The 14,467-nt window shown below is 39.0% G+C and overlaps 1 protein-coding gene across 1 annotated transcript in view; it reads right to left on the bottom strand.

Annotated features, from left to right (window-relative positions):
* FAP (fibroblast activation protein alpha) overlaps nucleotides 1–14,467 on the bottom strand; it is a 72,798-nt gene that overhangs the window by 18,391 nt on the left and 39,940 nt on the right. The window contains exons 13-18 of the mRNA XM_077760990.1: nucleotides 14,172–14,276; nucleotides 14,003–14,073; nucleotides 11,177–11,230; nucleotides 9,328–9,452; nucleotides 5,253–5,300; nucleotides 11–109 (exon numbers count right to left, since the gene is read on the bottom strand). Of these exons, the coding sequence (XP_077617116.1) occupies nucleotides 11–109; nucleotides 5,253–5,300; nucleotides 9,328–9,452; nucleotides 11,177–11,230; nucleotides 14,003–14,073; nucleotides 14,172–14,276 (502 nt within the window). The remainder of the gene's footprint in view (nucleotides 1–10; nucleotides 110–5,252; nucleotides 5,301–9,327; nucleotides 9,453–11,176; nucleotides 11,231–14,002; nucleotides 14,074–14,171; nucleotides 14,277–14,467) is intronic.

Raw genomic sequence — 14,467 nt, 5'->3', positions numbered from 1 at the left:
AAGATCTTACTAATTTCATCCACTTCAAGTTTCTTAATTTCTTCTTTAGGCAGCTGGATATTTTTCAAAGCATTTTCCAATTCCTTGTTTTCTTCCAGGATTTTAATTTCTTAAAAAACGAAATGTTCATTTTTAATGAAGAGCATTTCCATAAGAAAATACCTTTCTTAAAATTCCTTTGGTTTTAATATGGATGAAACTGAAACTGTATAAGGAGCTGTATGATGTTTCATATTGACAAGCATATTTTTAACTCAGCCTTTGAAGCAGGTATGAGTCTATGAGGACATCAGTCCTTGTCTTCTGTACTGATGCTTATGGCATCTCAACACATTTTGAGCAGAATCCCACGGGCAGAAATATTTATTCACCATATTTTCCCATCTCCAACTTTTCTAACATGAAACTGTGTATGATCTGAGAAGGTGACTTTTTTATCGTCTACTAAGAAAAAAAAAGTAGAAGTAAAATCTATATTGCTGAAATTTCAAATTAAAATAATTATATGTTACAAAGTTTTGTTTTTAGAATTTTCAGTGTGTAAAATCAAATATTATTTCTGTGATTTTTTAAATATGTGTTTATCTTTAATCTCTTCCTGCTCTGCTTAATTAATATATGATCTTATTCCTTTTTTTGTAATTGAACTATTACACATTATATTCCTGCAGATCATTTCCCTCAAGGTGATTATACACCTAAGTAAAATAACAGTATATAAACAGTATGATCTCTTTCTGTCTTTCACCTTAAGGGATCTTCTTAAAAACTGCTGTTTATATGTGAGATTAATTATGTTTCACACTTGAATCTTTGAACAATCCATTGATCTCCTGAAGCTGTAGTTTGGTGGCATATGCAAATGGGTTTCTAGCAATAGAGGGCTTTTTGCAAGTTTTATTTTGAACTGGAGTTGATACTAGCTATCTTCTAGAGAAAAGTTAGACTTTCATATAGCATGTGGAGTTTGTAGATTTATTTCTTAAAAGAAGGTCTGGATGACTTCTGAGATGGCAGTTATTACAAAAGACATCCTGTGAACTTCTTGTTTTTGTGCATTTTTAAAAAGTGGTCCTTGAAGATAGGGAACTGGAGGAGTACTTGTAACTACACTAAGTTTGCCAAACCACTTCCCTTGTAACTCTCAGTTTTCATATACTCATGGCATTTTGTTCCAACATGTTATATTTAATCTTAGAACAAGTATAGATGTTTTGGTATGAGTTGTATAAGATACATAATAAATTTCATTTTAACTTTGGATAATCCATCAAGAAAGAAATACTTGTGGCATCTTAAAAGCTAAAACTAAAAAAAACAAAAAAAACCCCAAAAACCAAAAAAACCAAAAAACAAATATAGGAGTCTAAGTACAATGGAGTCAACTCTTCATTCTCTTTGTGTGGGTTCTGTATGTGGATAAAGGGAATCCTGTGTGGAGTCACAGGGTGACTGTGTTATAATTGCTTATTTATTTCTTTTTACATCTTAGTTACTATTATATTTATTATTTGCCTATTTATTTTTATCATTTTACCAACAGGTACGGGAAGACCATACACAAGTGTTGCCAAGTTGGTTAGACTGTTGCCTAGCTATTGAACGTTCCTGATTCAAGACTTACCGAATGCCAAATTTAATTTATAAGATTATTAATGCTCCCTAGTGCAGAGAAGCATTTGTACATATGGTAACTTGGCAATTTTCCCACCCCTTGGAGCAAAATGGGATTTCATAGGACTGTGGTTGGAGGGTGCCGACTGGGCTTCTCTGTGTGGCTTTGCATTAAAAGCCGGTAACGGGGGAGGAGTGCTACAGTCCAGACTGCACCTTTCAAACTTACTTCACTCATCACTGTATACGCAGTGCCTAGTACATGATAGGTATGTGGGATGTGCTCTCTATTTATTTGTGGACTCTTCATTATGATGAAATAAAAAAAAACAGAAAAAGGATGGATCATGTAAGAAATTTTTGTTTCAATGGCATTAACTACTAACTGTTGCTCCTTAATTAAATTATGTGAAGAATCTGCAGGAAAGCTTGTAAGTGAGGTCCTTCAGTCAGTTGGGTAACCTGCTATGCCCGAGGCAACTAAGTCTCAACTGGACTACATCAAAGGCCAACTCTTCTGGGTTCCTAAAGCACATGGTTCAGGTATTATGTTATTTTCAAAAGTCTCTCCCCCACTTTGCAGATAAAACGAAGCCATTGCACTGTTTTCAGCAACGTCTACAGACTTTCATACAATCTCATTATTAATTCTTCATTCTTTCTTGTTCAGCACAATGCCAGAGATGAATCTCTTCATCTGTCTCTGGACTCCATCTTTTCCCAACTTCTTGGGGACTCCCCTCCTTTATGCCTTCAACCTCTTTGGTCTCGTAATTTCTTCCATCAGCATTTAATCATGCTCAAATGTTTATTATCTTTCAAAGACAAAATTAAACCTCTATCAACTGCTTCTAGCCATCACCCCCACCCCCACCCCTTTCCTCCTCTCCTCAGTCAGACCTATTGAAAATACTGTCTTTTTACTTACCTCCTATGCAGGCCTAAACTTGCTTTATTCTGGCTGCCACCTCCACTGTCCTTCTGAAAGAGCTCTGACCAAGACAATGCTAATTCCCTTCTTGCTAAATTCATTGATTTAGAGCAGGTCTCACTTCACTTTCTGCAGCACTTGATGCAGGTGAGCACTCCCTCTTTCCTGAGGTCCTCTCCTCCCTGTCTTCTGTGATACCATGTTCTCAAGGTTGTCCTCCTTCTAGTCCCTCTCTGTCTCCTTTACAGGCTCCTTTTTCTCTTCCCATTTCTTGTGTTGGTATTCTGCATAGTTTTATTTTATTTTTTTTTTTTAAATGTTTTATTTATTTCTAGGAGAGAGAGACAGCGTGAGCAGGGGAGGGTCAGAGAGAGAGGGAGTCACAGACTGAAACAGGCTCCAGGCTCCGAGCCGGCAGTCAGCACAGAGCCCGACGCGGGGCTCGAACCCACGAACCGCGAGATCATGACCTAAGCGAAAGTTGGACGCTTAACCGACTAAGCCACCCAGGCGCCCCTCTGCATAGTTTTATTATAGGCTCGCTTTCTACTCCCTCCGCCCACCCTAATCTTTCCTACTCTGCGGTCTCATCCACTTCCATGGCCTTAATAACCATATATTTCACAAAGTAATGACTTTGTGTTCCTCATCTTCAGTCCAAACTGATCCCGCGGTGTCCAGATCCAAAACTCTATCACTCCAGACAGCTCCATTTGGATATCATCACAGTGCCTCAAGCTCAACATTAAGAAAATAAAAGTCATCATCTCCACAAAAACATTCTCTCTGCTGTGAATCCCTCTTCCAGTAAAAAACATCAATATCAGTCCATCTGAACAAGCCACACATCCAAGCAGCATTAATACCTCCTGCATATTTGTGGGTTTCCAGTTTGACGTACCTATCTTTACGAGACATTTGGCAACCTCCGAAACCCAGATACAGTGCCCTGTTTATCTGCATTCACTCTCTATTTCCCCTAGTTGAATCCTCTACTGCACTAGAGGGTATTGCCCATTCACATGTTTGCATTCCCCACTGATCTTTAATTTCCTTGAAGAAGGGCACCATATCTACTCCAGTGTCTCTTCATTTTTAGTGTCTAGTAACCAGCACACTGCCTGGATAGGTGCTTAATAAATATATGTTGAATAAAGATATCTGGCACCAAACGCAATGGAAAACGGCTAAAAACACAACAAAACAAAACAAAAACTACAAATGAATAGAAGACACGGCATCAGTTCTAAAAAGCAGCTCAAAACATATCTGGGAATTTATTAAAGATACAGATTCTCTAGCCCCATCAAAGATGTCTGAAGTGGAATTTCTGGGGATGGCCTGAGGAACTGTGTTTATGATAAATATGTCTGAAGAATTTCATCACTAGGCAAGTTTGCATAACTGTGCTCTAAAAAATTTTGTGTTCTATTAAGAGAGTTAGAAAACATATAGTACATATGACCAATGAGAATGACATGACTACTGCACCTGTTTTGTAAGTAGTGGGTGAAGTAATAACACTTTTGTATGCAGTACAGAAGTCAGTATCCAGCAGGAATAGGAGAAGGATAACAAGAGAGTGGAAATTCATGCTCTGAAAAAAGGGAAGCTGACCTTCAGCAGTCATGATAAAATGGAAATTATACATTTATGGGAATTTCCATGAAAGCAAAAAATTACAGACTTGAATGTAGTATTGCTTTAAAATGTCTCTTACTTACGGTTGAGCCATATTGAGAAATACAATTGCTTATTCTTAAAAGTATTTCATTATTAATCATAAGGTTGTAAAAAAATTCAAAATTAAACTAAATTCATAGTCCCTGCATTACAATGCCTGTCCTGTCCAGAGCTCCTGCATTGGCTCTGTTTTTCCTCATTACCTTATTTTCACTTATTATACTTGAGTCATTGTGCTGCAGCCAGACTAAGGCCAAGCAGTCTTCTGACTTGTCATCAAAGCTGTTCAGGGATTAGGATTGCGGGCACGAGTGCTCAAGTCCCTCATTGTCCCTCGTCTCCGTCAACTTCAACCTAAAATATCCTTTAATAGTAAATCAGAAAGACAACGGGGAATGGCCAGGAGAGCACGGGGCAATCACACACTTGGATAACTCTGCCAAGAGTGAAGACGGTCATCTTTGGTCTGTGAACTATTTTTAACTTATACCACAAATACGGGATGGAGGAGGACTATCTTGATCATAGTTGAAAATGGGAAAAGCCTCTGAATTTCAGGGCTTTCATACGTAGCAACACTGTGATGTAGCTGTTAAAACAAAAAAGCCAGCGTGATAGTCACCCTCTGCTTTGAACTGGACTTATATCTGGAATTTGTCTCCAGCTTGGGGTGTTACAAAAAAAGCAGGAATTCTGATTTGGGAGGGAGGTTGTGCTAAATATCCTAAGTTTCCTTCCAATGCTAAGCTGCTGTGTTTTTTATGAGGCTGAGTGGGGAAGGCAGGATGAATCCCTGTGATATAGCCCATCCATGTTATGCCAGGTTCTTACTGCAAATAATTGTTAAATTGCAGAGTCTGGTTTAACTCAAGGAATATCCAAATCTATGTAACAATAAGCTTTATGATAACAGGAGTCCATCACAGTCCCCCTAGTTGGTATGGGGAAACTATCTTGCTTCCTCTAGTGTGATGTCACTGAGAGTTCAGGGTTTCTTTAGACAGCAGCATGTAAAAGAGCATACCTTGATCAGTGCGGCCATCATGAAGGGTGGAAATGGGGAGGCCTGGGCCTGTGCACAAGATGAAAATGAAAAAATGCTTTAGCTTTACAATAAACATTAAGTTTCCAATAAGTACTGCTGGTCATATTTGTGGTTAGTGTCAAGCTCAACTATATCATTTAATTCTATAGCTATTTTTTTTCCCCAAAGAGAAGAAAACATCACCTTTTAAGTTTAAGTGACATAAGAAATCAGAGCCCAAAGAAGAGATGTGAAAGAAGAGTCACCGGTGCACTTTACCAGGAGTGATCCTGAATAGTCCGAATCTAGTTACAGGAATGGACTGCAGAAACTGCTGTGACAAATGGTTTTCTGAGAAGACATCATGCTGTACGGGCTAGCCTTAGCTATGGCTTTATTAGCCAATAACCTTCACTAGTACCCAGATGATACTTTCAGTCTGGCTTCTTGGTTCAGTGTTCAGTTTTTTTTGGTGGGTAGAACTCAGCCCCCCTTTCGCCCCATATAATTAATAAATGCAGAAATAAATTTATATACAATCTGTTCAATTTATGTACAGCCTGTTCAAATGTGCTGTGGCAGGTCACATTCCCTGGGAAACAGACCCAGCAGGAGTTTTGTGGGGCAGAAGCTTTTCTGAAGGTAGTATTAGGATGCACACTTCTGGGGGAGACCTAGGGAGGGGTGTGAGCCATTGAGGGAATGTGGGCTTTGATGCGGTCAAAACACAGAACTCAGCCGACCCCACAGGGAGCTCTGGAGCTGGATGGCCTGCAGAGTTGTCCCCAAGTACTGGCGGGGCTGGCTTTTACATCCCAGGATGGAGTGGCCATTGGGTGTGGCGAGGTGCATCCCAGGGTAGGAGCTCGGCTGTGAGATGTCAGCCACCGGCTCTCTCAGCAGCTGGCAGGATGAGGGGCTCAGTCCTGAAGTGGGAGGTTCTAGGTGGCACACCAGTGTCCACCACATATTCCAGCATGGTACTCAGGGCCTCTGTGCAGAAACCGGCCATTTTAACAAGACCAACAAACAACTAAATACTAATTTTCTCTCACTTACTTGAACTATAGGATAAAATAATAACTGGAAATATACTTTTAAAGGATAAATTTGCTCAGGCAGTTAATGTGTTAAAAGAAACAACATGGAGGTTGGAAGTAGAGCTTTGTTTGCACTTCTGATGCTTTTTCCTTTTGTGTGGAACATCATCAGGGCAGCACCCTAGATCCCAGGCAAGCAGAGGAGGGGGTGACCTTTCTGATGAGTTCTGAGAAGACCTAGATTTAAGTAACTCCTTCTTCTGCTTTGTTCCTGGCATCATTCTGCCTGCTCTTGTTTGGTCTGCAGTGTTCTAAATAGGATAGTGCCGGGTCCCGTGGGGGCAGCCAATGGCTGTCCAGTCATACCCATATTTGTGTAATTGTAATTCTGAGGTACAGCATTAGGAAACTGTACACATTTAACCGCATCTTCCAATTAACCTTTACAAGTAATAAAGCTAAATATTTTAATTTCCTTCTCAACCCTTCAGTCTAACTTGAGAGTGAGGAGAAGGGATATTCTTTATTAGACTCCCTCAAAATAAAAATCCCAAAACAATTGTTCTTTATTGTGTGGAGTACCACAATTTTATAGAATTTAATTTCAGAGATTGTAATTTTGGCCAGCTTTTCCTCAAGGTTATTAGAAGGGACAAAGGCATATCATATTTTTGGTCAGAATGTAAGGAAACAAATACGAATCCAAATTTGTTGACTTGACCCAACTGGCATCCATCCTATGGAATTTTCACGGTATGCTGCGCCAGTAGTGACAACTAGCATATCTTTTCTGGCCAAATTATGACACTAACTAATAACTTACTGCCCTAAATACAAATGTCCTGTGCATGTGGTCACAGTGGCATAAAAGCATCAATTGTCTGGAATCCCCCCTTTGCATTACTTTCGTTCCATCAGCATCATGAAGAGGATTTTCACCTATTTAATCCTATTATCTGGGATTTACTCACCATCTCTCTTGGAGAGTTTGAAGTTACATAATGAGGCTTTACTCTTAGTCCTAAAGGGAAAGATTTCAAGGTTTTTCTTATGATGGCTCAGTGACTCATTTTACTGGAGCTTCAAAAACACCAGACGATGTGATGCTTCCCACACAGTATATTTTTTGCTAAATGGGAAATTACCATACTGCCGAGCAAGAGTGAGTGTGGAAAAGTCAGGCGATTCAAGTTCTAGAAAGGACTCTTCCACCAACTTTTGAGGAGAGCTTAATCTTTGCTTCCTTATCTTTTCAGTGGGCACTCAGACTGGAGCAAACATTAGGAAGACAAAGTGATATAAAAAGGGGTATACTGCCTTCAGAAAGGGTTGAAGCGTTATACAAACGCAGAATGCATTTAATCACAAATGAGTGTATGCAAGTGTAGGGTCACTGATGGCTTTATCCATAAATATGCTAATAAGCATAAGAAAAAGTTTTTTGTTAGACTTTGCAAAAGGCAGTAATGCTTGGCTCTTCTTTAGGACCTATGTTCATTCAACAATTATGCATTATATATTATACGTAATTATTATGCATTAGCCATTTTTCTTGGCCTTATGAATGTAAAGGTTAAAGGAAAGCAGCCTCCGCCATCAGGAGAGAAAGACAAACATGACTCAGTAGAGTTAATTCAATGACATTGATTGAATTACATGCCTGGCATGTAAACATTTGATATGTTCTGCATAAATACATAGCTTGGGTTGAAAAATGTTATAATTTGAGAAGGACATTTAATATATGCCTTTAAGTACCATAACCACATTCAGCACATACAATTATGAACAACAAATCTCTTGGCTTTTCAAAGATGTCACTGACCCAACATTTTGTGAAAATAGTTGTATCAAACCAACATCTTGTGCCATCATAAAGGGAGTATTTGGGGTAAGATGCTTATTCATTTCCGCAGTCAGATGAGCTGCGGCTCTGGTTCAGGATGAGGAAAATGGCGTATCAGGGCAGCCTTTCTTCTAGGAGGTAAAGAACCTGGGGTCTTCTGCTCAGGTTCTCCATCAGGCAAAGATTCCTTTTGTTCTCTGAGCTGCCTTCCTCAAGGAGTGGATGCCAGACACAATAGAGTGGTATGTATTTTGTAATAAGATCTTTTGTTTGCTGTTCCCCACCAGGCAACTCTGGGATTAATTGTGGGGATGGGACAGAGAATGGAAAAGTAGGTATTTCTCAAGTCAATTTTCCAAATCTCCATGATGCCTACCAAGACCCCAACATATTTCTTTGATCTACTGATGCCCGACCTGATCTGTTTCAGTGCTGGTCAGATGTTCAGGGTATAGATAAGATGTTGTTCATAAAATAAAATATTTTGGATAGAAATTATTAGCCAAATGTAACACATGGCCTAAAAAACCAGGAAGTAATTGGTGTATTTTATTACCTATGACTTTTTAATATTTGAATGAATTCTTATGTTTCCCAAATTTAGAAAGGACATTCTAGGTGACAAAATTTTATTTTCCATTCTCACTGAAACTATAATTCAAAGAATTATTGGCCTCCAAGGGAAGGAGCCCAGGTTTCTAGGATGGTATTCTTCCTCCTGGCTATAGAAGTTTCACAGTTTTCCAGGCAAATGGGACCGAAGTCCAGCAACCACTTTAACAGAGAATGCTTCTTTTAATACTATTGCTCGAGGCCTGCCGTGGTAGCTTGTAGATGGTTTTTGTATATAACATTATGGTGCTGTGGCAGGTGGCAGGTAAGAACTTGGGATTTACAGTCCTTTAGATCTAGTAATTTAGATCCTTGGTCCCATCCTAACTCTAATGCTTGCCAGCAGTGTGGACCTTTTGCAAATTATTCTATTTCCTCAACTGCAAAAATAGAGATAATAATGCTCTCTGATCTTCTTTTCATTTTTTCCCCATAAGCATCAGGTAAGATAACATAGGTAAGATCCCCACATATAAAAGGTACTCAATAACTTGTAGTTAGAATTGATCATAGCATAGTGGTGATGAGGGCGACATTGGCATTGGTAGACAGAGCTTGTGTTAGGTCCATTACCTACCATAGCAGACAAGTGCATAGTACTTGGCGTAGTCACTGAAACTTGCTGTGTAATATTGGCACCTTTCTTTCCTTAGATGGCAAGTAATGCACTTTTTGCTTGGAGGATAGCTTCCAATGCTAATTCTAGAGGAAAATGAAAATAAAACTAAGCTGAAATTTTGAGATTGTATTTATCAAAATGTACTACTCCATGTAAAATGACTAATTTACATATTGACATCAAACCCACTCTATTTTTCTCTTGCCAATATCATTTAAAGTGAAGGGGAATTACAGTATTTTGATGTAGCCTGATTTTCAATCATCTTTGCTTGAAGAGGCACAAGGCTTGAGGGAGAAGCCCTCTGGTTTCTCTGGGGTGGGAGAAATATCTGACACCTTGAATGGGAGGGAGGTAACCACTTCTCATAGCCATTCATCTCTCACATCTTACAAAGTGGTTGGCAATGCATAGTTCTTCATCTTCCCATCTCTTTTTGTACTCCCATGTAAAACAGGCAAGGAAATCTGGCAGTCTCACCAAGAAAAGGGTCGCTGTTCTTATCATATATCAGGATGGGCAAATCAGTAATAGGCAAATTGGAAATTTAAAAAAAACAACAACACAGTTTTTATGTGCCTCCCATGCCCTTCATTCCTTTCAGAAGGGAGTTTGGGTTCAGAGAAGCTCTTCCTGGGAATGCTTCCCCAGCAGCTTTCCCACACAAGCCAACACTTACCTACCAGGTTGGGACCACCCTCTCCCCAGTAGAGCCTTCTGTGTGGCTCCTGAAGGAGGTGGTTGGTTTTAATATACAAACTCCCAAACCTTACCCCAAACTTTCAGAATCAGAATCTCACTTGGGGCAGACTAGATGGTATGATGCCAACATGGGTCAGGGTCAGAATCTGTTGCAACTGGTAAAATAATCTGTGGCTGCTGCAGTATTCTTTCTGCTACTGCCCTTGATCTGGCCTTGGGCATGAGCCAGAGACATTTCTGGCGTCATAGAGAGATTCTCCCCAACAGATAAGTCATGATCCAGGAGGGAGCAGAGGAATGCAGCAGAGGGAAAATTTCTGATTTCCTTGGTTACAGTCCACATTCATGTTCACATTTTGGTACAATCTTGGAAGCATTAGGAAGGCAGTTAATAGTAAGGGGGCTAGGTCAGCATACCCAGGTACAAATTCTGGCTGTAGCAATATTGCCTACCTCCTGAAGTTGTAGGGATTAAATGAAATTACATATGTAAAGTGGATAAAAATGTGCCTGGCATATAACAGAGTATCAGCCCATGGCAGCTATAACTTTTACTTCTATATTCAGAAAGGGCTGCTGAGGGCACCATTCTTCTCCCCCCACCCTTTTTTTAATGTTTAGTGGGGTGAGGGCACCATTCCAATTGCCAAGGGGACAACTGGACTAACTTAAACACTAATTTGGGAACAGAGAGGAATTCTCTCCAATCATAACAGGCTTATGCCAAGGTGAACTATGTTAAAAGAAATTACATAATATGGGAGTAAAGCAATACCTGGTACAATATAGAGGCTTAGTTAGTGTCTGCTAAGTGAATGAACATCCTCAATTGCCTCTAAATCCAGTTGAAGTATTTAGCATCATGTTTTTATCAACATAAGAATTCCTTGGCTTTTCTTTCTGAAGACATTTTGAGTGAGTTAGTATTCTGGGGATGTATGTTTTATACTGGTGTTGTGTAGAGTATGCTCTAAATGTTTTACCTTAATTTGTATATTATTTTTATTACATTTCTGCTTTAAAAGTATTCTATATATCTAAAGGACTCTGACAGATTTTCATTCAAATATTAATATATACAAATACTAGAATTGACATAAATTACCTATAGATATTTCTTCTTCCAGGGTAGCCTTCAAATTCATTGCTAGAATAAAACCTGAAAACACATTCAGAAGTTATTAAATAAATATTGATAATTAAGTAAATATTGATAACTAAATGGTGATAGAATTTTTAGTACTAATAGGGTAAACGATATAGTCCAATGTTCATCTAATGAAACTATATTAATTGGAACTAATGTAGATAAATCATTGCTTTTTATTAACTTAGTTTTAAATGTCTATTTTTGAGAGAGAGAAGGAGAACAAGTGGGGGAGGGGCAGACAGAGGGGCATAGAGGATCTGAAGTGGGCTTTGTGCTGTCAGCACAGAGCCCAATGTGGGGCTTGAACTCACAAACCATGAGATCACGACCTGAGGCAAAGTTGGATGTTTAATTGACTGAACCACCCAGGTGCCCCGATCATTGTTTATAACACTGAATTTTATATATTTTCTCTGACTTTCAAATCATAGGAGAAGGATTGAATTGTGCCAAATACTCTTTTTTTATTATAGATATATTATATTCTGATTCATTATTTATGAGTTATACAAAATAAGCTAGGATATTGATTAATATCACCCCCTTTCTTACTCATGATAACCAGTTAACTGGTTTTTCTATGTTATATTATTTAATTCTGTCTGTCATTCTGAAGATATTTTGAATTTGTTTTACAGAAGCCCTGACAGAGAAGTTTGTTACAAATCCAGAAACTTATCCATACTACGACACCACACAAAGGGGCATGTTAATTTACCCAGATGCAAAAGAAGTCACAAGAGAACATACTTGTTACTTAAGTATCTGGGTCCCAGTTCTAACCTGTCTTAATATAGCCATGAAGTGGGAAATCCAATTTAGTGGCATGATTTTCACTCCTCTGTGAGTTCGTCTGAATATCACGAAGTAACTGCTTTTTTTTTCTCCTTCAGGAAGAGCATAATAGACTGTAGAAAGTTAGGTTTGATTACCAATTTTTAATTCTTGAGATTGTTCAGGGGCTCAGGTACTACTATGTGTTCACTGTCATAAAAACCCTGTTATCCGCATTTAAAAAGAAAAGGTTACAGAATGCAAATCACACCCAGGATTAAATGTGTCTCAACCCAGCATTCTTCTTCATGCCTTTACTAACTTCACGGGACTCTGATAGATTGATGGGCACTTGCACTTGCCTTCCCCCACATAATCTCAAGCTACCAGTGAATAAAGTACTCAGTATCTTTTCCAAACAGCCATCACCCCCTACCCCCAACCCCACAGCTTTCTTATTCTGTCAAAGGCTTCACTATTGATTGCCTTCATCTCACACTTGTAACAGCCTCCACTTTGCCTTGCCTTTCCCTTTTCCTTCACGGCCATGAAGTCACCAGTCTTGTTCGCCCTCCATCTGTCTTTATGGTCTATCTACCTTCCCTCTCATTCACTTAACAAATATTTACCGAATTCCAGCTATGTGTCAGGTACTATGTCAAGTGCTAAGGACACACAAAGAAAGGAGGCATAGCTCTTCCCTCAGAGTCCATATTTTATTGCCACTGTTCTAGTTCAGGCCTCTGTCATTGCAGGCCTAGATTATGACCATAGCTGGGTCTTCCTGCCTTCGGTTTCCCCCAAAGTCCTAACCTTATTATGTCTGAAATTTCCCATCCGCCTTTATCTCGTCATTCTTCTTAGCACTGGTGACTGTGATGACTGCTCCATACAATGTCCAAACTCCTTTGTCAAATGTTCCAAGAGTGCCCTAAATTGGCAATTGGTTTCTGGCAGGTTTTTATGCAGTGAGCCTGGACTAATGATCCCCCTCCTTTGCTCTTAGAATTATGGGTAATGATCGGCAGGTTGTAAGGAAGTACCCTGGATTTGGACTTTATTAGAAGCAAGGGAAAGGACCTGTACATTCTTGATTACAGAAGTTTGATCATAAATGATTATTTTAAGATGATTTATTTATATAGTACACAGGATGGAGTGAAGAGGAAAGAATTAGAAGGAAGAAGTCCCATGTTGAGAAAAGATTAAGAACCTTCGATTTAATGTGTTTTAGGTTTGAATCCTTGTTCTGCTGCTAATTAAATATGTGGTGTTGACCACGTTAATTTCCAGGGGTCAGCTTTCTCATCTGTATAACCAGGATAATTGTTTCTACTTTACAGAATGTGGTACGAAGTAATTGCTCAAAAAACAATAGCTGGGGAGTCTGGGTGGCTCAGTTAGTTAAGCGTCTGACTCTTGATTTTGGCTCAGGTCAGGATCTCATGGTTCTTGAATTCGAGCCCCACGTTGGGGCTCTCTGCACTGAGAGCACGGAGCCTGCTTGGGATTTTCACTCTCTCTCTGCCCCTCCCCCACTGGCTCCCACTCTCTTCTTTCTCTCTCTCTCAAAATAAATAAACTTTTTAAAAAGATAGCTCTTGTATATAATAATCTTAAACTTATATAACAGTGAATCGCTATAAAAAAATTCTGTATCTATGGGCTGCCCTTCATGGAATTTTGAAGCTTGCTCATTTCAAGTACTAAAGAGTAAAATTTGTGTCTAAAACTAGTTATTATTTGTCAAATTTTATACTTTTAATGTAATTATCTGCCAGGTATCAGAAGAGAAGTAACCGCTTACTGAATGTTCTTTCCTAAAAGAAAGCATGTTAGCTAGCTATTAGAGAACACACAATCTTAATGAAACCACAGCTATCTGAACTAAACTACAGAGTATGTAACAAAAAATGCTTTTAACTAAGAGGTGGTACAGTATCATTTGTGGGTCCATCAGTGCCAATTAAAACCTGAATGGTGCATCATGCTTCATGCAATACTTACAGTGAATCCTGTGTTACTCTGAATATATTTATGGCCTCCCACTTGCCACTTGTAATTTGAATAGCATTTTCCTATAAAAAGACAAACATTATGTTGTGTGAAGCTGAGCGTTATTTGAGCAACCTCAACTGAATGATCTCTGAGGAGATAAATCTTGGAAGGAACATACCACAGTGTCTTTGATATAGTGAATATGTTTGTAGCCATCCTTGTCGCTAAATATTTTGTAGTACGAAATGGCATCATAGCTGAAAACTGGTGTTGAAACAAAGAACTGAAAGAAATGAACAGAGGTTATGTTCAAAAGACAAACCAAACTAAAACTATAGAATTTTTTAGAAGCAGTGGATAGTTCATGATTATCGGAACCAGAATGCCTTGCCTCTCCTACCATCCGTCAACCACATCTGAAATGCCATTCTTTCAGTTAGACAGCTTTTCTAGTAATTCTAACAGACATTTGCC

This window comes from Crocuta crocuta, unplaced genomic scaffold (genome assembly GCF_008692635.1).
Source record: "Crocuta crocuta isolate KB4526 unplaced genomic scaffold, BGI_CrCroc_1.0 scaffold153, whole genome shotgun sequence".
Taxonomy (NCBI): Eukaryota; Metazoa; Chordata; class Mammalia; order Carnivora; family Hyaenidae; genus Crocuta; species Crocuta crocuta.
Note: the sequence above shows the minus strand (reverse complement) of the source record. Positions and strands in the feature narration are given on the sequence as shown.